Consider the following 23,061-nt stretch of genomic DNA (forward strand, 5'->3'; position numbering starts at 1 on the left):
GGCTGCTGTTGCATGTCAGGACTCCTCGGTGATGGGGCAGATGCTCCACAGTGAGGCACCAGGGATGGGGGGATCTGCAGCCTCCTGGTGAAAGGGAGTGGAGGATGGGGGCTCCACAACCTCCCAAGTGGGGGGTGCCAGGAAATGAAGAGGCCACTCAAAGGCAGAGCTCACCAGCAGTGGGGCTGCCTCGGTGGGGTGCCAGGGCATGGGGCAGCCGCCCAGCAGAGGAGCTCCCTGATAGCAGGGTTTGCTGCCTGGAGACCTCCAGTGCCAGGAAACAGGAGCCCCGCAAAATATGGGACAATGAGCTCATTTTATTAAAAAAGTAAGGACACCGGTGAGACACTTAAATAAGGGCCTGTCCTGGGAAAAACAGAATGTATGGTCACCCTACCCTGGCACACCATGGAATTTCCTGAGCAGGAGGGTTGCATGTAGTTTTATTTCCCACGTCTGGGAAATGCCACGCCAAGGAACAATGTGCAAAGCGTTGAGGGTTGCCCAGTCCAGCCAAGATTTAGTTTTCTCCTGACCCTGGGACTCGGTGGGTGATGCACAGACACACTGGGAACAGAGCTGCATCCTGTGGCCCCAGCCACGCCAGGAATAAGGCAGCCCGTCTCTGTGGGCCCCATGTGGAGCCAGCTCCCTGGGATCTGGGTGGCAGCAAGACCCAGGCCACCAAGGTCATGACCTCAGCTCTCAGCAGCCGGCACACAGGCCTCGGGGGCCTTTGCCAGCAGCTGGGAGAGGGAGGGGACCTGGGCGCAGCCAAGGACCCAGCTTGTGCTGCGGAGCCAGGAGAGCTGCCATGGGGGCACAGCTGAGCGGGTGCACGGCGCTGCACCTGGGGAAAGGCGGGACAAGCCCCGCCTCGCAGCCCGCGACCCCGCCCAGCCCTGCAGAGCTCGGGCCGCCCGAGGAGGGACTGCGCCTTGTGCCCCGCTGCGCCAGCCGGGACCCTGCAGGGGCGCCGCGGACCCCGGGCCGGTGCAGGGCCGCTCACGCGGGCGCGGCAGGGCTGGAGCTGGCAGGGAGCCAGGCGGGGCCGCGTCTCCTAGGCAACCGGGCTCCGGCAGCAGCCCGCCTTCCCCAGCAGAGCCGCGCCGCGCGGGAGCCTCGCCGGGGGAGCAGCCGCGCGGCCCAGCGCGTGAGTGGTTGCCGGGGGCCGCGGGGAGCAATGCAGAGCCGGGGCCGGGGGAGCGGGCAGGCGGGTGCAGCTGCGGCACCGCTGCCGTGCACGGCGGGCCGGGCGGTGCAGAGCCCGCCGCGGGCGCGAGTACGGCTGTGGCCCGGGCGGGGGCTTGCGGGCGCCGCGCCGCGCGCTGGGGCTGCGAAGGGGGCCCGGCCCAGCTTCCTGGGGCGCGGGGGGACTCGGCAGCGCGCACAGAGGGCGGGGGGGGCGGCGGCGCTGGAAATGGCTCCGAGGCGGCCCAGCGAAGGGCCCTGCAGCTGCTCTGGGCGGGCTGCAACCCTCAGTCGCCGCCCCTTTGCTGCGGGCAAGGACACGGGGGCGTCCCCGCTGCGCTGCCATTGCCCCCCGGGCAGCGCCTCTGGGCCCGGCGCTGCAGCCCGGCTCCGGCTCCGGGCGTGCACAGCGCGGCTGTGTGTGCGGGGCGGGGGCTGTGGGCATTGATTTTTCTCCACTTCTTCCTCCCCCCCCCGCAATAAGCAGCCGCTGGTGCGGTGCCCCCCCGCCAACAGCTAAGGGCGTTTCCTCCCTCCCCCGGCTGTCTGCAAACCACGCCCCTGCCCGCGCGTGGCTGCGCTCAGAAATAACCAGAGCGCCTGGTTTGCTCCTGGTTGTGGGGCGGGGCGGGCTGGGTCTTCTCCCGCAGCTGGGAGGTGAAGCAGCAGGCCTAGCCGGTTCCCACCGGTGTGCCCTGTATGCTGAGCCCCCGGGAGAGTCACCTGCCACCCAGCTGCTTAGCAGAGGGCCCACAGTGTGTGTGTCAGGGGGTGGTTCACGCTGTCCGTGCCGCCGTGCGCAGAACAAACTTTATTCTGTGCTTGGATGGGGAAAAAATGAGAGGGGTCCCTGGGTTCCAGAAGGGTGTCAGCCTGAGAGGTTGGTGCGCAGGAGCTCTGTCTGCGCTCTGTCCCTTCACAGCCATTGGGTTAGGTTTGGACACAGCATCGACTAAGGGGGAAACAAGCAAGCCGGGCACGGTTGCAGCAGCCCGAAACACGAGCATTGTAACTGCCTCCCCGTGTACCGGGCACAGTCGGGTTCTGTGCTCATGTGCACTGGCTTGGCAGTGGGCCAGCCCCTGTTTTAGAGAGTACCGCTGGCCAGGCAAGATGGCACGCACTGGTCGGTACCAATTTGGAAGGCCCTTTAGCCTGGCCAGAGGCTCTGGGATCCAGGGTGCGTCGGAGAATGAAGCATCACCGTGCGCCTCTTAGCAGCCCATGCTGGCTGGCCAGGCAGATGCCTGGATGTGCCTGGCCCCGGGGAGCCACCACAGCCATCATTCTGCACAGCTACGTGAATCTGTGCAGGGAGATGAATGTCCGGCCTGATGCGAAGGATGCGCTCAGGACTGAACTTTCCTGATGGGGCGGTTCGGCAGTGGAGTTTCCTTAAGCCAAAGCCAAAGAGCACTCTGTGTTTTTCCCCAAGGGAAGTTACTATGGGACCAATGTCGTCACAGGTGTAACTTCATTTAAACTCCAGTAACTTTCCCCAGGATGAGGAATGTGTGAGTTATACTCTGTGTGGAGGAACAGCCAAGGACATTGGCCAGGGCAGCTTTGAATTGGCTGGACAATACGGCCATGCCCCACAGACCCCCCTGGAACTCAGGAGTGGCTGGGTAAGATTTTGCTTTCGGTTTCACAGGGGTAAATCTAGCGTAGTTCTACCTGGGACTTTTCCTGCAACAAATACTCTAGCAGCTTGACCATAAGGTACAGGCTGGCTGCAGGAATGTTTGAGTGAAGTTCCCTGGGCTGAATTTGCAGGAGCCCGTACAACCTGACCACAAAGCTTCCTGCCGGCCTGCAATCTCTGACTTCCGTGGTGTTCTTCCAGGTTGGCACAATGGCACCAAACCTGCTGTGCATGGAAAGGGTTGCCTGATTTTTGGAAAATTTAGGTGGGACAGGCTGCCCCAGCCATGGGATCCCCAGCATGGCTGCCTGTCCTGCGTAAATTTTCCAAAAACAGGGAGGAGCAGGGGCCCACAGCTGGGCCCCATAGTCCTGCAGCTGGGAACCGGGGTCCTCAGCAGGGTGTGCGGAGAGATCTGACAACCTGGAACCTGGGGACCCCTCAGCACCGCAGCTTGGAGGCGGATGGGACGGGGAGCCCTTGTCGGAAGCCCCAGCTGTGTGATCCCCAGCCAGGGCAGAGGCCCCGTGCAGCTGGGAGCCGGCTGGGGCACGGAGCTCTGGCTGCCAGCGCCAGCTTCAGGATGAAATTTTCCTCAAGTCCCGCATCCCCCATTTACATGAAAATGTCCAGCGGGACATTTGTGTGTGAATGTGGGATGCGGGATTTGTCAAGGAAATTTGGATTGTCCCGCAATCTGGCAACCCTATGCATAGAGCAAGCGAACAGCAGTGTCGGGTATTTAACCAGTGTGGTGCCAGGCAGGAAGGGGCTGCACCTAAACTTGCCCTGGGGATCACATGGCAGCTTGCGTGGCTGTTTGCCATTGAGGGATTGGTTAGAGCAGTGCTCTTCTTAGACGACTCTACAATACCGTAATGCTGGTTGATTAGGAAATCATTGGGTTCCTCTCTGGCTGGGGAGGGCCGGCTACACAGGGGCCGGGGTTAACAGATTGCCCAGCTCTGGGTGAACAGTCGATCACACTGCTCAGCGGAAGCCTCGTGAAGTATGCTGAGGATGTTTGTGGGCATCTCTGAATTCACACCAGCGTGGAGGGACTTGCTACAGGATCCTTGCGATAAGCTGCAATTTCATCGGAGCCCCACGTCTGGGAACCCTCATCAGGTGGCACTGAACGTCGGTCGATTGTCGCGACCATCTTTGAGCACAGCTCCCCGGCCTTAGCGCAAAGGAATCCCAATCATCCCTGGAGCTGACGGCTCGGAGGGCAAGGGCTGGTCCTTCTCATTTCCTGAGACGCGGGAGTGATGCTGTGGAACGGCGGCTGCATCTCCATGGCAGGTGTGTTCACAGGGTGCTGGGAGCTGCACACACTATTGGGGTGCACCAGTGCCAGGCAGGCAGTGTGCATCTGCTGGCCCTCCCCGGGGGTGCTGCTGGAGCAGCCCCACAGGTGCCAATGGCAACCATCTGGAAGCTGCTTGTAGCACTGGAAGTGTTGGGCAAGCCTCATCCCCTCAAAGCCTAGCCCTGATCTTTTCCGGGGCGGCAGCTCTCCGCACAGCTCACCTCTGCCCCTGGGCTTCCCTGGGAGGGCAGGGCCGAGTGGGCGGGGGTGGGGAGAGGGACTTTCAGGTTGGCCTGGCCTAGCTGCCTCATTTGAGGGTAGATTTTTGTATCCGCCCCTGGAGTGTCGTGTGGGGCAGAGCTGAGATCAGTCCAGGCGACTTAGTCCAGACAGCAGATCTTGTCTGTTGCCCTCAAGGAAGGGGATCGCGGGAGGCTAAGGGACGTCAGGGTGGCCAGGAATTCCAGCACAAGTGACAATACTCAGAGCAGATCCCGCAGGGGATTGAGCAAACAGACTGTGGCAGCCCACCCTGCTGTTCAGCCGGCTGCAGTGTCTGATCCAGTGCGTGCTTTCGCACGGTGGCTGGGGCTGGTTGGATGCTGCAGCTGGCTGCCCCTGGTTCTTGAGCAGATGCAGAATCCTCAGGCACGGGGTAGCTTGCAAATTGATTTCCTCTTTTTTGTGTCTTTGGTTCCTTTTTTGGCACAAAAGCTCTGCAGTCAGCCAGCAGTTCTGCCGTCACACGGCACAGGCTCCTGCACGTGTCTTCACCTGGGAGCAATTTTAGATGTGGGCCCTGCCCTCGGTCTGTCCATAACTGTCGTAACAGGATGAAAAGGGGCAATTTGAAAGGCAGGGTCTGGTGCAAAAGAAGAGAGAATTTCGTTGTTTGGTTTAAGCTGCTCTCGAGTGGACACACATTAACCTCCGATAGTGGAAGACACACCTGTGTGAAAGCCATCGTCTCGGCCGCGTGCCAAGGCTGCACTGCTTTTTCTCAAAGGAAGGTGTAAATTGCTGCCGTGAAGCTGGTGTGGATGCCCGCGACTCAGAAGCTGCCAGATCACAGCCACAGTGTGTCCTGTATCAGCGGGGTTTCCGTGTGGTGGGGATTCGTCCTTCCCACGGCAGGGCTCGGATGCTGGCTGGGAGTGCTGAGGTCAGAGTTCTGCTGCACAGCTGTCAGTGCTGGGAGCAGCTGGAGGCCTTGGCGGTGGGCTCTGCAGCGCCTCCAGCTCCGTCTCAGTTCGGATTGGCGAGTGGGCCATTTCCGACCAGGAGCACCTGCTGCTGCTGCTCAGCGTGGCCAGTGAAAGCCTGGTCGGTCAGTGGTGCACTGGGCTAAGGCAGGCTCACTTCCTGGCCTGGCTCCCTGCAGCTGCCAGATGGGGCCAGCATTTTCCTCTGGCTCCTAGGCTCAGGCACAGCCATGAAGGCTCTGTGTGCTGCTCGCGGCCCAAGCACTGGCTTCACTGCTCCCATTGGCTGAGACCAGCAGCCAATGGGAGCCGCAGAGGCGGTGCCTGTGGGTGGAGGGCAGTGCGCCTGCTTCCAGGCTGCTCCTCCACCTTGGAGTTGGAGGAAAATGCGAGCGACTCCCAGGAGATGCCTGAGGTAAGCAATACCTGGAGCTCAACCCCCTGCCCCAGTGTGTAACCACCCCCCGTACCCAAACTCCTCACAGAGCCCGTACCCCCACCCCGCAGTCTGAACCCCTCCATCCCAGCCTGAAGCTTGCACCCCACACCTATCATCCCCACTCCACCCCAGAGCCTGTTCCCCCAGCCCAGAGCCACCCCGCCCCCTGAACCCTTCATTTCTGGCCTCAGGTGCGGAGCCACAGTTCAGCTGAGCCCCTAACAACCAGGAAATCTAAGGGAAGGGAAAGTCTCCGTCGTTCCCTGCCCCCTTGACTCCAGCTCCCCGCTTTCCATGCGCCCCACGCCTGGCAACACTGCCAGTGTTTTCCCACACGACAGTCACACCCCAGCAACAGTCAGTGCTGCCCACACTCCAGTTACACCTGAACACTGCCAGTGTGCGCCAGTCACAACCAACAGCAGCAGCTCAGTTACACCTTGACATCACTGTCAGTGCCGCCCACACGCCAGTCGTGCCTGAGAACAGCAACAGTGCTCTCGCACTCTGCTCACAACTGACAGCACCCTGTGTTCTCTGGCACGCCTGTCACACCCTAACTGCGCTGTCAGTGCTGCCCACGCTCCAGTCACAGCTAACAACACCCCAGTGCACACCAGTTACAGCCAACAGCGCTGTCAGTGCTCTCTGGCAGCCCAGTTGCACCTTGCCAGCCCTGCCAGTGCTCTGTGACGCTCCTGTCATACTTGCCCACACTGCTGGTGCACAAGAGCAGTCCAGTCACATGCCGCAGCCCTGCCCCTGTTCTCTGACGCTCCAGTCGCTCCCAGCTGTGCTGTCAGCCCACCGCAGCACTCCAGCCATCCCCGCCAACAGTTTCGGGGCCTCTGCCACCGCGGTCACACCCTGGCGCTGTTGACAGCGGTCTGGGGCAGTCCTGTTACGTCCCAGTGGTGCTAGCCGGGCGCTCCGAAGGTTGACTCGCACCCTGACAGCATGCTCTGCACTCTGGAACTCTCCAGGCGCAGCCAAACAACGCTGCCAGTCTGCGTCAGCATGCCAGGTGAACTCAGCAGCGCTGTCAGCGCTCTCCGACACCCCCATCACACCCGACGGCGCTGTCAGCGCTCTCCTACACCCCCATCACACCCAGCAGCGCTGTCAGCGCTCTCCGACACCCCCATCACACCCGACGGCGCTGTCAGCGCTCTCCTACACCCCCATCACACCCAGCAGCGCTGTCAGCGCTCTCCGACACCCCCATCACACCCGACGGCGCTGTCAGCGCTCTCCTACACCCTCACAGCGCTGTCAGTGATCTCCAACACCCCCAACACACCCAGCAGCGCTGTCAGCGCTCTCCGACACCCCCATCACACCCAGCAGCGCTGTCAGCGCTCTCCTACACCCCCATCACACCCAGCAGCGCTGTCAGCGCTCTCCTACACCCCTGTCACACCCGACAGCGCTCTCAGCGCTCTCCTACACCCTCACAGCGCTGTCAGTGCTCTCCAACACCCCCAACACACCAACAGCGCTGTCAGTGCTCTCCTACACCCCGACAGCGCTGTCAGTGCTCTCCAACACCCCCAACACACCAACAGCGCTGTCAATGCTCTCCTACACCCCGACAGCGCTGTCAGCGCTCTCTCCGACACCCCCGTCACACCCAGCAGCGCTGTCAGCGCTCTCCTACACCCCTGTCACACCCGACAGCGCTCTCAGCGCTCTCCTACACCCTCACAGCGCTGTCAGTGCTCTCCAACACCCCCAACACACCCAACAGCGCTGTCAGTGCTCTCCTACACCCCGACAGCGCTGTCAGTGCTCTCTCCGACACCCCCGTCACACCCAACAGCGCTGTCAGCGCTCTCCTACACCCCCCGTCACACCCGACGGCGCTGTCAGCGCTCTCCTACACCCCCCATCACACCTGACGGCGCTGTCAGTGCTCTCCTACACCCCTGTCACACCCGACAGCGCTCTCAGCGCTCTCCTACACCCTCACAGTGCTGTCAGTGCTCTCCTACACCCCCCGTCACACCCAACGGCGCTGTCAGCACTCTCCTCCACCCCGTCACACCCGACGGCGCTGTCAGCGCTCTCCTACACCCCCCATCACACCTGACGGCGCTGTCAGTGCTCTCCTACACCCCTGTCACACCCGACAGCGCTCTCAGCGCTCTCCTACACCCTCACAGCGCTGTCAGTGCTCTCCAACACCCCCAACACACCCAACAGCGCTGTCAGTGCTCTCCTACACCCCGACAGCGCTGTCAGCGCTCTCTCCGACACCCCTGTCACACCCAACAGCGCTGTCAGTGCTCTCCTACACCCCAACAGCGCTGTCAGTGCTCTCTCCGACACCCCCGTCACACCCAACAGCGCTGTCAGCGCTCTCCGACACCCCGTCACACCCAACAGCGCTGTCAGCGCTCTCCTACACCCCCCGTCACACCCAACGGCGCTGTCAGCGCTCTCCTACACCCCCCATCACACCTGACGGCGCTGTCAGTGCTCTCCTACACCCCGACAGCGCTATCAGCACTCTCCTCCACCCCTGTCACACCCGACGGCACTGTCAGCGCTCTCCTACACCCTGTCGGCGCTGTCAGCGCTTTCCTACACCCCGTCACACCCGACGGCGCTCAGCGCTTTCCTACACCCCGTCACACCCGACGGCGCTCAGCGCTTTCCTACACCCCGTCACACCCGATGGCGCTGTCAATGCTTTCTACCACTTCAGTCACACTCAGCCACAGTATCAGTGGTCTCTGACCCACGAGTCACACCTCAACCACGCTGACTGCTCTCTGATGTTTCTGTTGCACTTGACAACATTGTTTGTGATCTGTGACTTCTTGGTCACACCCCAAGAATGCAGTCAGCGTTCCCTGGCACTCCAGTCATGCCCCGCTAACACAGTCCCTGCGCTGTGACAGTCGGGTCACACCCTGCCGATGTTTTCCAAGCTCTGTAACGGTGCAGCCATGTCCTGACAGCACGGCCAGCCCTCTGGAACACTCCAGGTGCGCTCTCCGCCCGGAAGCCTTGTTTCACCCTGTAACTGTCCAGAAGGGTTGTAGTAACCTCCAATGCCTTGTTGGGCCAGAGCCAGCTGAGGAATGGTGGTGCCCGCTCACTGCTGTTTGGACATGCGTGGTGCAGAGCACAGAGGGATGCGGCAGTGATCAGAGTGGGATTGTGGGTGACCGGCGGCTCTCTCTGCAAACTGAGCAGCTGCCTGACTGGTTCTCTCTCCCTTCCTCCGTCCCAGCACCATGGTGAAAGTGGGCAGCAATCTGTGCGAGAAGCCGGGCAAGGAGCAGGGCGCTAGCAGTGACGGTGATGACAGCTTGGACAACATCCCTCTCATGACGCCGCTGGACGTCAGCCAGCTCCAGCAGCCCTTTCCTGACAAGGTAACGCCTGTGGCACCAACCCCGAGGGCAAGCCCCCTCTGCCCTGGCGGTAGGGAGCGGGGTGGAGGCAGCCATGCCTCGTGGTTAGAATGGGACCTGAGCCGGGATCAGAATCAGGACTTGGACTGAGATTACAGCGTCAAGTGGAAGGCCAAATTCTGAGCCAATCAGGGACCAAAGCCAGGGTTGGGGGGTAGGGGTATAGGACAGGCGTCTGCAACCTGCGGCTCCGGAGCCGCATGCAACTGTTTAGGGACTTCTTTGTGATTCTGGATGCTATAATTGCAAAGTTAAAGAAGAAAAACAAAAAAACCTCTTGATTATTTTCGGTGAACGTCTAAAAGCCCCAAAATGAACAACTTGTATCCAAACAAAACGATATGTGATCTCGAAACGTTGGCTAACTCCCCCTTTAATATGGGCAGTGCATTGTGGGATAGGATACCATATCTGGGTTTTGATGGTGTTCTTGCCACAGTCTTGACGCTGAAAAAGAAACAGAAGCTTGCAGCGTTCCTGCTGGGAAGGACAACACGCATTTTAAGAAAGAAAACTGAAATTAAACGTGCAGTAAAGTTGGGTTTGGGACTGAAAGTCAGCAAGACAGTGGTACAAACACACACATAAAGCATGAGGAAATAGAATATGTAAGTTTGCAAATGTCCTGCAATAGCAGAGAGGCAGCCGTGTTAGTACGCCAGCAAAACAAAGCATCGTGTTACAAATCACTGTGTGTGTGCTGTTCTTAAAATAGGGGCTACAAAAAGCACGGTTTGATGTTTAGGACTATCTTGTATTCACGTGCACTGCAGCTCTTGTTGAATTTATACCAAATTCGGAAAAAAATGTCTCTGCTTGGTGTAGGAGCAGGGCCCTGGAGCGAGTCGGGAAGCATGGATGGACAGGGATGTGGGATAAGAAGAGGTACCAGGAATAGGCAGGATGCTAGAGCTCAGTCCCTTCTGATTCTGGCATCAAGGATCTCATGTGGGATAAACTCACCATGGTCTAGTGGGGAGGGTATTGGCCCTGACTGTGGGGTTTCAGGAATGAAATACAGCAAATTGTGTGTATTCAGAGAGAACGGGGAAAGTCAAGTTCAAGGTTGGATGTGTTAATTGGCTGGTGAACTTGGCAGGGGCCAAGGAACAGTAGTCGTGAATGAGAGAGCCTGCTTGTCGAGGTTTTTCATTGCGAGCCCTAACTTCTTGGCAGGACCTTCCTGTTGTCATCAGTCTGCGTATTTGAAGCGCTGCTTGGTGTCCTCTAGGCAAATTTTTGGGTTCTCTTGGGTTTGCTAGAGCTGTTATAGCCACTCCAGGGCTGCAAAGTTGTGGGAAGTTGCGGGTGGCTGTGGGTAGACAAAAGGGTGGACACTTTGGGCTCAGGGGGGAAGGAGGGGCTTTGTGCCAGAGACATGTATTGTGCATTATTGTACGCAAACTCTGCCTGAGGTAGGAGCAGGGGCCAGTCGTGTCGGTGGACATTTATGTAGCATTGAAGCTATTGCTCCAGCATGCTTGGCTGTCCCAGCATGGCCGGTGGAGGTGAGGCGGGACCAGGTGGCCAGCATCTGGAGAACTTCTCGTCAGAAGCCGGAGATAACTTGCACATCGTGGTTTGGAACAAGGTGCCCTGGGAGGCCATGGAAAAGGAGAGTTTGGTCCACTCAGGGTCCGGTAGTTTCCTGGGAGGAAGGTAGGTCAGTGCAAGGGATGGAAGCACACCACCCACGATTAGCGGTGGGTAGTTTTACTCCAAAATGGAAGGCAGTGATTGTCCGCAGGTCAGGTGGAGTGTGGGGGGTGGCCAGCATCCAAGGGGATTCCTGTGCAGTGTTTGGAGCAGACGTTTGCATTGTATGTAGCTCACATGTGAGACCAACAGAAGATACCTGAGATGAGGGACTGAGGTTTAAAGCAGCCAGAGCGTCTGCCAGGAGGGAGTCAGGACTCGCCTGTGGGGCTGAAGTCCTCACAAGCTGAATGTGAGCATAGGCCCACCGTGTTATGTAAATGGCACAGTCTTCTTGGTGGGAAGCTGCTCCCAGACAGGTCGCAGGGTTTGGGGATTCAAGTCCTTTATGGCAATGTAATATTTGCCCTTCCAGCAAGTGTTGGCCTCGCATCCTTTCCTGAAGGACAGGAGGGTACAAAATCAAAGTGAAAAAAATAATAAAACCCTTCATCGACGTTGTCGCTGTGTTGAAGGCCGGGGCCCTGTGCAGATATTCAAGGTTCCTGGCCCCCTTCTAGCCAGTGGTGCTACTCTTCAAAGGCAGCTTCATTGCCAGACCTAACGTTCATTATTGGGCTCTTGGGGAGTGAGTTTTGTGGACTAGAAGGGGGCTCGGATGCAGCCGTTGTTGAGCACACCACACGCAGGGAGCACTGCTCTGCTTGCCATGGTGGACGTGTCCAGTGTGGCGACGAAGGTGGGGAAGATATCGGGGTGATAAGGGCACAGAGGTAAGTGTGAGTTTGAATTCCTTGAAGTCCTGGTGGGCCCTAGGAGACCAAAGGGAGCAGGTGTTTTTGTGTAGCAGGGCAGCGCTAGAGGTGAATTGCTCTGAGAACTTTGCCACAAACCACCGACAGAAATTCATGAACCCCAGGAAAGACTGTACAGTCAACCCTCAAATACGCAGCTTCAGGCTCTGCGTAACTCACGTTAACGTGACTTCAGCACAGCTGTAGCCTCTTCTCTCTGCCTTCCCCCAGCCATGTGGCTGACAGCCAGACCACTGGAGGAAGGCACAGGAAAGGCTTTTAGCTTGTCTGCAGGCAGCTAGGCAAGCTACAAGTCTTTCCCCTGCCTTACCCCAGCCACGCGGCTGCCAGGCTGACAACCGCATGGCTGGGGGAAGGCACGGAGAAGGGGCTTTTAGCTTGCTACTGTCTGTTACCACTAACCCTGAGTTAATGGACGGGCTGTTCACAAAGCTATGGTCCGGGGCATACAGCCTAGCACACCTTAGAGCTGAGGGTGAAAAGAAAACCAGCCACGTCTGAACACCATAGAATGCACGTCTGTTCCATCAGGGCTGCCCCCTGGTTTCCCAGCTCCTGCAAGCCCCGGGGAGCTGGAAGCCAGGCTGCAGCCTGGTTCCCTCTCCCTGCTGACTTACACAGAAATTTGTTACGTGGGGTTTGCAAGAACGCAACCCCCACGCAACTCAAGGATTTACTGCAGTTCACAACCATGCTGTGGCACTGTGATAGGATGGGGTTTCTCAGCTCAGCTAGAGAAATCAACCCAGGGCACCTTTGCTTAAAATCCAGGCCACTGTCAGGCCCAGCGTTACTGGGTCACTGCCTGCCCTGGGGGTCCAACTCCCAGGCGTCTTCCGGCAGCATCTGTGCTGCTTTGTGACTCTCGGGTGGCCGCTTACTGACTCCTCCCCTCCCAGGTGATTGTCAAGACCAGAACGGAGTACCAGCTCCAGCAGAAGAAGAGAAAGTTGCATGTCCCTGGAATTAAAAAGCTGAACATAAACCTGTATGATGAAGTCTCGGAGAAGGTCAAGGTAAAGTGTCCACCTGCCCCCCCCCAGCCTCGAGAGGGCGTGTGACTTGAGGGACCGGGTCTCACCGCCACACGGGGGAAGTGAACAATCCAGATTCCCTCAACCCAGCTCTGATTTAGCCAGGAGACGGCCAGCCTGAAACGGGGCAAGTCCATTTGCGTTCCCTGTAGGGCAGGACAGGGCACAAGCTGGGCTGGGCTGTGCTGTCCAGGGCTGGACACGGTCTGTGTCGGGGGCTGCTTCTCCGCTGGAGAGTGGGACGGGCAGGCCAGGAGGAGGTGGCTAGCATGGGGTGCTCTGTGGCACAGCCCAGAGGCCCTGGTGCTGCCCAGACCAGGCTGGGTGGTCCCTACAGGGCGTGTGGCAGGGAGGTTCCCTTGTCCCACAGCAGAGGGAGGCAGGAGGGGCTGCTCTCTGCTTTTGACCAAGAGAAGCCACCCCCTGCGTCCGAGCCATGGAGGAGCCAGATGGAAACGGGGCTGGAGAGGACTTGGTTGGGGAACAGCAGGGAGCGCGGCTGTGGTGAGGGGCAGAGACAGACAAGCTGGGTTTGAATTTTCAGGGCTTGGCTGAGCCAAGTGCCAGAGCTGTGGCATCTGCCCATCCCTCAAGGCCCCGCAAGTTGGTGCTCTGGGGCACGTCACGGGTGAGCCTGGACACTGCAGCTCCTTCACTCAGGCTCAGGGACAGGCTGGGCAGTGTGGGGAGATGAGGGGTTTGCAACCGTTTCAGCGCATGGCCAGCTGGTCTCTGCTGCTCCCTCCCCACACCCATGCCCTCAGGTCTGACGTGCCCTTGGCATGGGTCTTTCCAGGGAGCACCACGTATTTGAAGTGCTGCTTGGTGTCCTCTAGGCAAATTTTTGGGTTATCTTGGGTTTGCTAGAGCTGTTGTAGCCACTCCAGGGCAGTGGCTGTGGACTCCTTTCTGCACAGCTGACGTGGTTTGGCGTGCTGCTGTCTGCGTCAGCCAGTCTCACAGCTGCTGGGCTTTCGGGCTGTCCCAGAGAATTGGAGTGCTGTGAGCAGGGCACGAGGAGCCATTCTTCCGTTCTACTCGGCGCAGATTAGGTCTCGTAGTGTTGTGTCCAGTTCTGGGCCCCGCATTTACGGAAAGATGTGGAAAAATGGGAGCTGAGGCACAGAAGAGGAACTCAAATGGTTAAAGGTCTAGAAAATCTGAGCTAGGAGAGAAGATGGAAAGAACGGGGTTTGGTTAGTTGGGAAAAGAGAAGGCTGAGATGATCACAGCTTTCAAGTACCTAAAAGGGTGTTATCAAGAGGAGGGAGAAAAATTGTTCTCCTTAGCCTCTGAGGACAGGACAAGGAGCAATGGGCTTAAACTGCAGCAAGGGAGGTTTAGGTTGGACATTAGGGAAAACTTTCTAACTGTCAGGGTTGTAAAACACCAGAATAAATTGCCAAGGGAGGTTGTGGAATCTCCATCTCTGGAGATATTTAAGAGCAGGTTGGGTAACTATCTAACAGGGATGGTCTAGACAGTGCATGGTCCTTCTGTGAGGTCAGAGGGCTCGACTCGATGACCTCTCGAGGTCCTTGCCAGTTCCCGTGTTCTGACTCTGCCTCCAGACGCACAGGCTGTTGGTGGCTAAATGCTCTGCAGTGTCCCGGTGAGCACAGCCGGGATAGCTGATTTGAGCAGCTGCCCTGGAGCCATTGCTCCCCTCGGAGAGGTTTGAAGACAGCCCTGCCGACCTGCTGGGGCTGGCATCCGCTCCTTCTGCTCTCTCCTGCAAGTTCTAGCTGCCGCCATCTTGCTGGGTTCCCCTCCCGCCCCCCCCCACCCTAACTGCCTTTCCTTGGCACGCTTTGGCTCCGCTCTGTTGAGAAGCTACGTGGCTGTGTTTTGTCCCTCTAGTTTTCAGGGTCATTGTCCTCAGCTTCCTTCAGTTAGGGCCCATTTCAGGACTCCCCAGCCTGATCTCTCATGCTGGAATTTCCAGCCTTCTCATTGCAGGGAGGGAGTTTCTGGGGGCCTTCCCTATTCACCCCAAGAAAGTGGTGGCTCAGGGAGTCTGACCTTAGCTTTCTTCATTCCCCACATGTGCTTGCCGGACACTCGGAGCCCTGGAGCCGTGTCTCTGTGTAACAGCAGGAGCGTTCCCAGTAGGGTACAAGGGATACACACCCTCAGGGTAGTAATTGGCCGCAATGGGTCAGGAAGACTCTGCCCCATCTCCCTGCACGGCATAGTCCAGATTTGCCCATTAGTGTTCCTTGCCCCTGTCTCTCTGCAGTCTCCGCTCCGACTGCTTTTGGGTGTGGGTCCCTGGGGTATTGGTCCAATGTGCCATGGTTGTTGGCAAAACTATAGCTCAGCGTCAGGACGGCACCTGTACATAAGAACATAAGAACATAAGAATGGCCATACTGGGTCAGACCAAAGGTCCATCCAGCCCAGCATCCCATCTGCCGACGGTGGCCAATGCCAGGTGCCCCAGAGAAGGAGAACAGAAGACAATGATCAAGTGATTTATCTCCTGCCATCCATCTCTTGCCCTTGTTCTGAAGGCTAGGGGCACCATACTTTATCCCTGGCTAATAGCCATTTATGGACCTAACCTGCAAAAATTTATCAAGCTCTTTTTTAAACCCTAATAGAGTCCTGGCCTTCACAGCCTCCTCGGGCAAGGAGTTCCACAGGTTGACTGTGCGCTGGGTGAAGAAAAATTTCCTTTTATTAGTTTTGAACCTACTACCCATCAATTTCATTTGGTGTCCCCTAGTTCTTGTATTATGGGAAAAGGTAAATAATTTTTCTATATTCACTTTCTCCACACCATTCATGATTTTATATACCTCTATCATATCGCCTCTTTTCCAAACTGAAAAGTCCCAGTCTCTCTAGCCTCTCCCCATATGGGACCCGTTCCAAGCCCCTAATCATCTTAGTTGCCCTTTTCTGAACCATTTCTAATGCCAATATATCTTTTTTGAGGTGAGGAGACCACATCTGCACGCAGTACTCAAGATGTGGGCGTACCATAGTTTTATATAGGGGAAGTATGATATCTTTTGTCTTATTATCGATCCCTTTTTTAATAATTCCTAACATCCTATTTGCCTTACTAACTGCCGCTGCACACTGCGTGGATGTCGTCAGAGAACTATCCACTATAACTCCAAGATCCCTTTCCTGATCTGTCGTAGCTAAATTTGACCCCATCATGTAGTACATGTAATTTGGGTTATTTTTTCCAACATGCATTACCTTACACTTACCCACATTAAATTTCATTTGCCATTTTGCTGCCCAATCGCTCAGTTTGCTGAGATCTTTTTGTAGTTCTTCACAATCCCTTTTGGTTTTGACTGTCCTGAACAACTTGGTGTCATCTGCAAACTTGGCCACCTCACTGCTTACCTTATTTTCTAGGTTCTCTTTGACAGCCTCAGTGAGCTCCTGTGGGGGATTGCGACGGAGGGTTGGCTGATGCTGTTCGGTGCCACAAGCTGTCTCTTTGCACCGCAGATGAGCGCCCTGACTGAGAACCAACCTCACCGTGCATGTCCTTTGCCCCTGCCCTCACACTTGGGCTGTCATGTAGACGTAGCCCAAACTCCAAACAGCGCCAAACATCCCTTACGCCTCCTGCAAAGAGGGCAGGAGGGATGCCGAGATAGTGCGCCCATTAGTTCAGCAGATAACACTAGAATGGGCGTGTGTCACAGCCAGGGATTAGCGCTTTTAGTACCCTGAAATAGCTCTGCCATGTGGGCGTAGCCTAATATCTTCTGGGAGGAAAAACAAGACAAAAATTCCAAAATAGAAAGAGAAGGGCCTGATGCGTCTTTAAAGACTATCTTCAGCTCATCTGGGAGTAAACCGGCCTGGGGGCATGCATGTGGAGTGGTAGCCGGCATCTCTGCACAGCAGAAGGAAGGTTGCTTTACCATCTGCAGTACTATGGCAAGATTCCTGTTAGATTGAGCTTTGCCTCTGAATTTCTGCAGCACTTACTTGGGGGATAACTGCGCCATCCCCTTAACGATTTTCCCCTAAATTACTGGCCTGTGCTGTCAGCTGTAACTCCGACCCGGCATAGCTTGTGGTCTGCGCAGAAGCACAAGCAATAGATACAACATTGCCAGTAACTGCGTTTTACTACAACCTAACTTCTTCCAACAGAGCCTGTGCAGTAGATTTCAGTGAGTTTTAACTACGTAAGAATGCTGAAGAGGCCGGGCTGTTCTGTTTAGTGTTTGCCCGTCTGGGAGGCAGCACGCTGCATTTCCTAAAGGGCCCGTTTGTCGTTTAATTTTACTTTTCCCATTGATGAATGGGAACGCTTGTAAATCCCCAAGCAGTCCATTCAGTATTCAAAGGCTGAGCGCCGAGGGTAGGGAGTGTTCTTCCAAAGCTGGGGTGTCTCTGCTAGGGGCACAAAACTCAACTCTGCTGCAGGGGTGGTGTCGCAGCTAGCATCTCCGTAGCGTGCAGGAGTATTTTATCCATTGACCTGGTCCCTCTCGCATTGTGAAAAGCGGGGCTGTGACCCAGTCTCCTTCTCTTTGTTAAGTCATGGACCTCAGCACAGGGTGTGCTGGCAGGGCAGAATTCCTGCTTCCTGCACGGAGCTGTGGGACCTGACTTAGCATCCAGGCAAAGCACACAGCCCTGCGATCCGCTGAGCCGTCACCTAGGAGTCACAGTGAAGGGAGTGGGCTGGCTGGCCGCCCCCTGAAGTCGCGGGACATTCTCGTCAGCCTCCTCCTGGCCCTCGGTATGTACAACCCCAGGAGGAGGATGCTGCACCTGGGAGTGTGACCTGCGACGATGGGGCTTATTTCCAGTCCTCCCTTGTCTCACACATCCAGGCAGAGGTCCCTAGACAGCTGTGAGGAGCAGTGAGCACTGTCTGGGGCGCTCTGCTCGGTGTCCCCCTCTGGATCCCTCATTTTAAACCTGTAACCTGCACCCCTGCCCGTTTTCCTGTTAGTTGTCCCAAGCAATCAGTCAGGTCCTGGGTCCAGTAGGGAGACTGAGAGAGGGGCCTTAGTATTGGCCCCTGCAGTGAAGTGTTTCCTTTGCAGCAACTTCACCCTTTGTCAGGGACTTCAACTGTATTTAAAAAAAAAAGCACAGGAAAAGGTTAAAGCTCCCCAGTGAAACTGGACATTAACACCTTGCTCAGGGCAATCCCGGGTGTGCTCCAACCGTGCACCGTACAACCCCAGGGAGTTTGAACGGGTGTGGGGATGATGGAGAGGCTGGAGAGTCTGGCTCTGCACAGAGATGGCCCAAGAGATCCCCGTGTTACACCTGAGCCCCAGAGCTTCAGTGCGGCTGCGAAGAGCAGCTCTCGCTCTCTGAGCCAGGGCCCAAAATAGAACTTCCGAACCAACAAGCCAGCCGCTGCAGGAAGCTTTCTGTGGGTGGAAGCAGAGAGGGCTCTTCGCAGCACTCGGCAGAAGACAAACATCAGACCTTGCGCTGCCCAGAGTCGGCCAGGCCAGGCCTGGAAGGGAAACTAAGCCTTCCCCGTCCCTCTTCACCCCCACATGCGCTGGAAGCCTGTCGCAGGCAGCGCGGCACTGCCCAGGCTCTGCACCACCAGCAGCAGGGCCAGCTCCATATCGCGCCCTGGGAGGAGAAGCGGCTTCATTGAGGGAATAGAAATGACGTCACACGTGTTTTGTCTGAGCCAGTCCCTGGGACCCGCTTCTCCCCCGTTGGGGAATGAGTAACTGGCCAATGACATCCCTCTATCTACCTGTCTTGTGCCTCCACATATCACCTGTCCCACGGCTGCCGCTGCAGTGGCCACTCACATGCCTCTGGACTCCACCGAAGGGGCCATGCTAACCATCCAGTCAAATCTCCTGCCCCCTGCAGGCTAGTGAGCTCTTCCCTGCTCCCACGTGACGCCTGCTGGCAGCCCAGACCATCCAGCTGCATTAGAGCAGGTCCCTTAGAAAGAGACATTCCTCCCAGACTCCAAGCAGTGGCCAGCCCCCTGTGTCTCTAGGTGAGTTGTTCTAAGGGCCAACTCTCCTCCATTTAAAACGTGCTCCTTGTTTCTGATTTGTCCAGCTTTAGGTCCCATCCATTGCACCTTGTCCACCCTCGTGTGCTCCATTAAAGAGCCTTCTACTTTTGGAATTTCTTCCCCAGGTTGATACTTGTAGGCCTTGGTGAAGTCACCTCTGAGATAAACAAAACAGATTGACTCAATGTGTTCGTCTGCAGCTTCACAGCTAACCAGCAGTCCTGTAGCACCTTAAAGACGAGCACATTTATGAGGTAGTGAGCTTTGGTGGGTAATGCATAAGATAACGGAGTTAAGCTCTGCTATGTACGCTGGACAAACCAGACAGCCTCGACGCTGGAGGATGAGGGAACACCAATCCAACATCGGGAACTGGAATCCACGTAAGCCTGCAGGGGGGCACTATGCACCCCTGGACATCAGTAATGGATTTCGACGTAGCCGTTCTCCTGCAGTAGGATTTTACCACACGATTACAGCGGGAGACATCAGAACTGGAATTCATTTGCAAGTTGGACACATTTAAATTTGGCCTTAACAGAAAGCTCAGTTACCTTATGCATTATAAGGACAATTTTCCCACCTTTGATATTTGCTCTCGTGGTCCTAGTAGACCCCTTTCTTATCTCCATCCTTCTCCCCACCTCCGCCTCACTATACAGACCCTGGATTCTAATGGTCTGCTCCAATAACCTGAAGGAGAGGCTCTTATCCACGAAGACTCATGACCTAAGAAATGTGTTAGTCTTTAAGGTGCTACAGGACTGCTTGTTAAAACAGACTGAGTTCCTGTCGTCTCTCATGGCAAGGCCGGCACCCAGGTTTGACTCCCTCTTGTTGCTCCTTCCAAATCTTTTTCACTTGGTCTCGAAGTGCAAACCCCAGACCCGGGCACATGACCTAGTGATGATTTCCCTGAGTGCCACAGACAGAGATAATACCACGCCTCTGACTATAAAGTGCATGAGGACACCTGGCCTGGACAGAGCTCCACCAAGGCAGGGTCCCCTCTCTCATTGCTTGTGTGCGTCTTCAGGTGGGGGGACTTTTCTCAAAACCACAAAAACCTTAATGAAAAAGTCATCGTTCTCGACGTATTCTGTGGGAAATAAGGAACAGCTCCCTCCCAGCTCTACCAATGAGGCGGCGAGCTCCTAGTTTTAGAGGACATGGTCCCAGGGGCCAGTCTAGAGGAGCGTGGGCCGGATGAAATTTCGATGCGCCTTTGCCCTGAAAGGAGGACGCTGTGGCAGGGCAGCCAGGATGATTTATCAGCCAGGATCCAAGAGGGTATCTCGGCTCACGGGGGTACTTGCCACATTGACTAGCCCAATGCCAGCAGCAAGCCACCCTGCTACTGGGTCGGTGCACTTTCTGCTCTTGGGCCAGTTGTTGTGAACGCTGAGTGACGTCTTATGAGGCTGTGCATTTGCACTAAATCCCAGTGCCATGAGTGGGGACACTGCCTTCCTCTTCCGGCTCGGTGCACAGCTGTCTTCATTGCATCTCGTTGTGTTTTGTTCCCTTTCCTTCCAGCTGACAGGACTGATTCTCATCACAATGGCCTTCCTGGCCTGCCTGCTCATGCTGGTCATGTACAAGGCGCTGTGGTATGACCAGCTAAGCTGCCCGGAGGGCTTTGTGTTTAAGGTAAGATGAGCCCTGTCCAATATTCCCACCGATGTTTTCAATCTCTGTGCAATCCTCTTGCCCTAACGCCTGCTGGACGAGCTGTGCCACAAGGCTGGGGCCGGGTCGGGCGCTGGAACCTGCCGCGTGTGGGACGTGCAGTGAAATCCCCAACTCTGTGGGCGCTGGGGCTTCAGGAATCTGGGATGGTCAACGTGTCCCCACTGAAATGGTTTTGGGGCAGAAAACGGGGGGCGGGGGGACCCTGTCTCAGTGGAACATTCCCAGAAGAATGCCCGATTTTTGTGGGAAAACCAGACACTCCCCAGATGAACAGTTCAGTCTGGGTAACCAGCTGCAAGGCCTCATGGGAATTGCAGTTCAGATGCCTCGTGGCCCCCTGCTTCATGTTCTCTGTGGGCTGGGTTCCCTGGCCAGCTCCCATAATGCAATGCCACCACAAATTCCCCTTGTGTGGCTGCTTCCCAGCACCAAGCTGGTGACGCAGGGGGATGCGGTTGGGCCAAGGAGCCGGCGTATGGTCACGGAGGCAGAGCTGAGAGCCCAGCCCCGGCTGGTTCCCAGCCTGGACGCTTGGACCAGGAGCAGAATTCTGCTTCCTGGCGCAGATCCAGGGGAAAGGTGTTATCGGCGGAGGGATGCCGGTGCGAACGTGCTGCTGGAGGGTGTGGAGCAGCAGGCACTGCAGCGGGTGGAGCTATCTGCGCTCTCACGCTATCTCACTGCCTGCAAGAGCATGGGGCAGTGTAGTTGTTACGAGGTTGCTTGGGGCCCCAGCCAGGCTCACTGTTTCCTCCCCTCTTGGAGCAAGGCCCACGGGTCAAAGCTCTCTGGCTGATGCTGTTTCCTGTTCCTTTCCCCAGCACAAACACTGCACTCCTGCCACACTGGAGATGTACTACTCTGAGCAGGAAGTGGGCCCCCAGGGAAGCCTCTACATGGCCATTAACCACTTAAATCAAGGCAAGAAAATTCTCCCGGAACTGCCTTCCCCTTGGTTACCCGTCATGAATGCCTTGAAGGAAGCAGAGAACGGCAAAGAGGATTTGGCTGGCGTTCAGCAGTGAGGGACAGGAGCCTGGCCCCCCCAGACAGCGGTTCTGGGCGCTGTGTATTAACTCCAAGGAACGTCGTAACCCATTCAACACTAGTTTTGTGTCGCAAGTCCAGCAAGGAACAGGCGACGCCGAAACAAATTTTCTCCCAGGCGCAGAGCAGAGATTTTGCTCCTTTCTGACAGGGGCCCCTCCTCCAGTTTCTTGAGCGTAAAAATGCCATCCCAGCAGTTATGCTTTGTTCTCAGTTATTTCTGTATTTCTAACGGGCTGCTGGGGGAGTCTCTGCGCAGGGGCTGCAGGGCCATGGGAACACCACGTCACGCCCCGGCTGAGAGGCGCTGCTGCTGTTTGTCTGCGCCGCCGTGGAAAATTTGAGCTGGACTGAAGCAGCCCTCCTCTTCGCGCGATACCGGGGTCAGCTTTTCCCTGCACACGTTGCTTAGCAGCGGGAGGATTGTTGGGTCCCTGCACGGCAGTGTTCCTTTCGTGGTTTTTCGCCACGGTGTAGCTGAGTGCCTGTGACTTACTTCATGGCGGGAGGGGAGCAACTAGGCGCTGGGCAGACCGTGGAAATCGCAACATATAGAGCAGCCAAGTGCTGCTTTCCTGCTCTCATGTCTGGCAGCAAATGTTAGCCTGCATTGCACTTGCATTTGAGTAAGCTTTTCAGTGTAGTCTGTGCTTCGCTAATCTCGGTTGCAATTTGATTGCTAATTCCCAGGCTGCAGTTGATGCCACTTAATTACATCGCCGCTGGCTACAGTACCTTTTTCGGTTTGCTCGTTAAGATGTCTTCAAGTCGGTAGGATCTGATTGGTGTGAAATCCTTGTGCCGCTCTTGTTTACACCGTGTGTGTGTGGTGTGTGCTACTGCTTTTAGGCCTTTGCGCTGTGGACCTACGTGGGCAATTTTACCCCCTTTGTACATTTTTATAGAGAGCGCGGTTTGGCAACTTGCCACAAAGCACTTCCGAGCATCTCCAAGTGCCAAAGTGAATGTGGTGACCAGCAGCTGTTCTGTAAGTAAAAATAAATGTACATCTTCACCTGGGCTCGCTCGTTCACTCACTCTTCTCGCCATTCTCAACTTTTTTTTCTTTTTAATCTGTCTGTGCAAGAGCTTGGCCATGCTGACAGCTGGGCAAAGTGTAGCCACCTGACACAGATGTGTAAAAAGTGCTCATCAAATTCACCGGCACACCTGTGTGCTCTGGCGTCAGGAGCCCATTTCAGGCATTGCTTTGGCAAGGGGAAAATATATAGGTACCCCCAGACTTTTCTCACGTGCCCCTAAGGGTGTGTGTACCACCAGTTGAGAAACACGGTTCTGAGGTCTTGAAACACATACCAGTCAACCTTTCCAAGTTACTGTGCCCTTTGCAGGAGTCCGATTTGTTTTGCATCCCACCAAGTTACACCACACTGAAAAACGACTGACAGAAATGTGCAAAATATCACAGCAGGCGACTGCTGAAAACTGGCTGACTTTCTACCATGTTATCAAATCAGGGAATGGGACTAGAAGTATTGTACTTAGATTTCGGCGTAAGGCGTATGAAGCAGTAGAAACAAGTCATTGTCTGAATGAACTGTTAGATTGTACTCACTTGATTAGTGTTGGTTTATGGAGCCTGCTGTAAAACTA

At 56.2% G+C, this 23,061-nt stretch overlaps 1 protein-coding gene across 2 annotated transcripts; it reads left to right on the top strand.

Moving 5' to 3' along the window:
- Positions 1-920: 920 nt before the first annotated feature.
- CALY (calcyon neuron specific vesicular protein) lies at positions 921-22,467 on the top strand. Of its 2 annotated transcripts, none has more exons than XM_074999954.1 (5): positions 921-1,153; positions 9,028-9,172; positions 12,582-12,698; positions 20,245-20,358; positions 21,222-22,467. In XM_074999954.1, the coding sequence occupies exons 2-5, from the start codon at positions 9,032-9,034 to the stop codon at positions 21,423-21,425; spliced, it is 576 nt and encodes a 191-aa protein (XP_074856055.1). In that variant the 5' UTR covers positions 921-1,153; positions 9,028-9,031; the 3' UTR covers positions 21,426-22,467. The 2 variants fall into 2 exon arrangements, with proteins under 2 accessions (XP_074856055.1, XP_074856056.1); XM_074999955.1 differs by lacking the exon at positions 921-1,153 and adding an exon at positions 2,731-4,141.
- The last annotated feature ends 594 nt before the right edge of the window (positions 22,468-23,061 follow it).

This window comes from Carettochelys insculpta, chromosome 7 (genome assembly GCF_033958435.1).
Source record: "Carettochelys insculpta isolate YL-2023 chromosome 7, ASM3395843v1, whole genome shotgun sequence".
Classification (NCBI taxonomy): Eukaryota; Metazoa; Chordata; order Testudines; family Carettochelyidae; genus Carettochelys; species Carettochelys insculpta.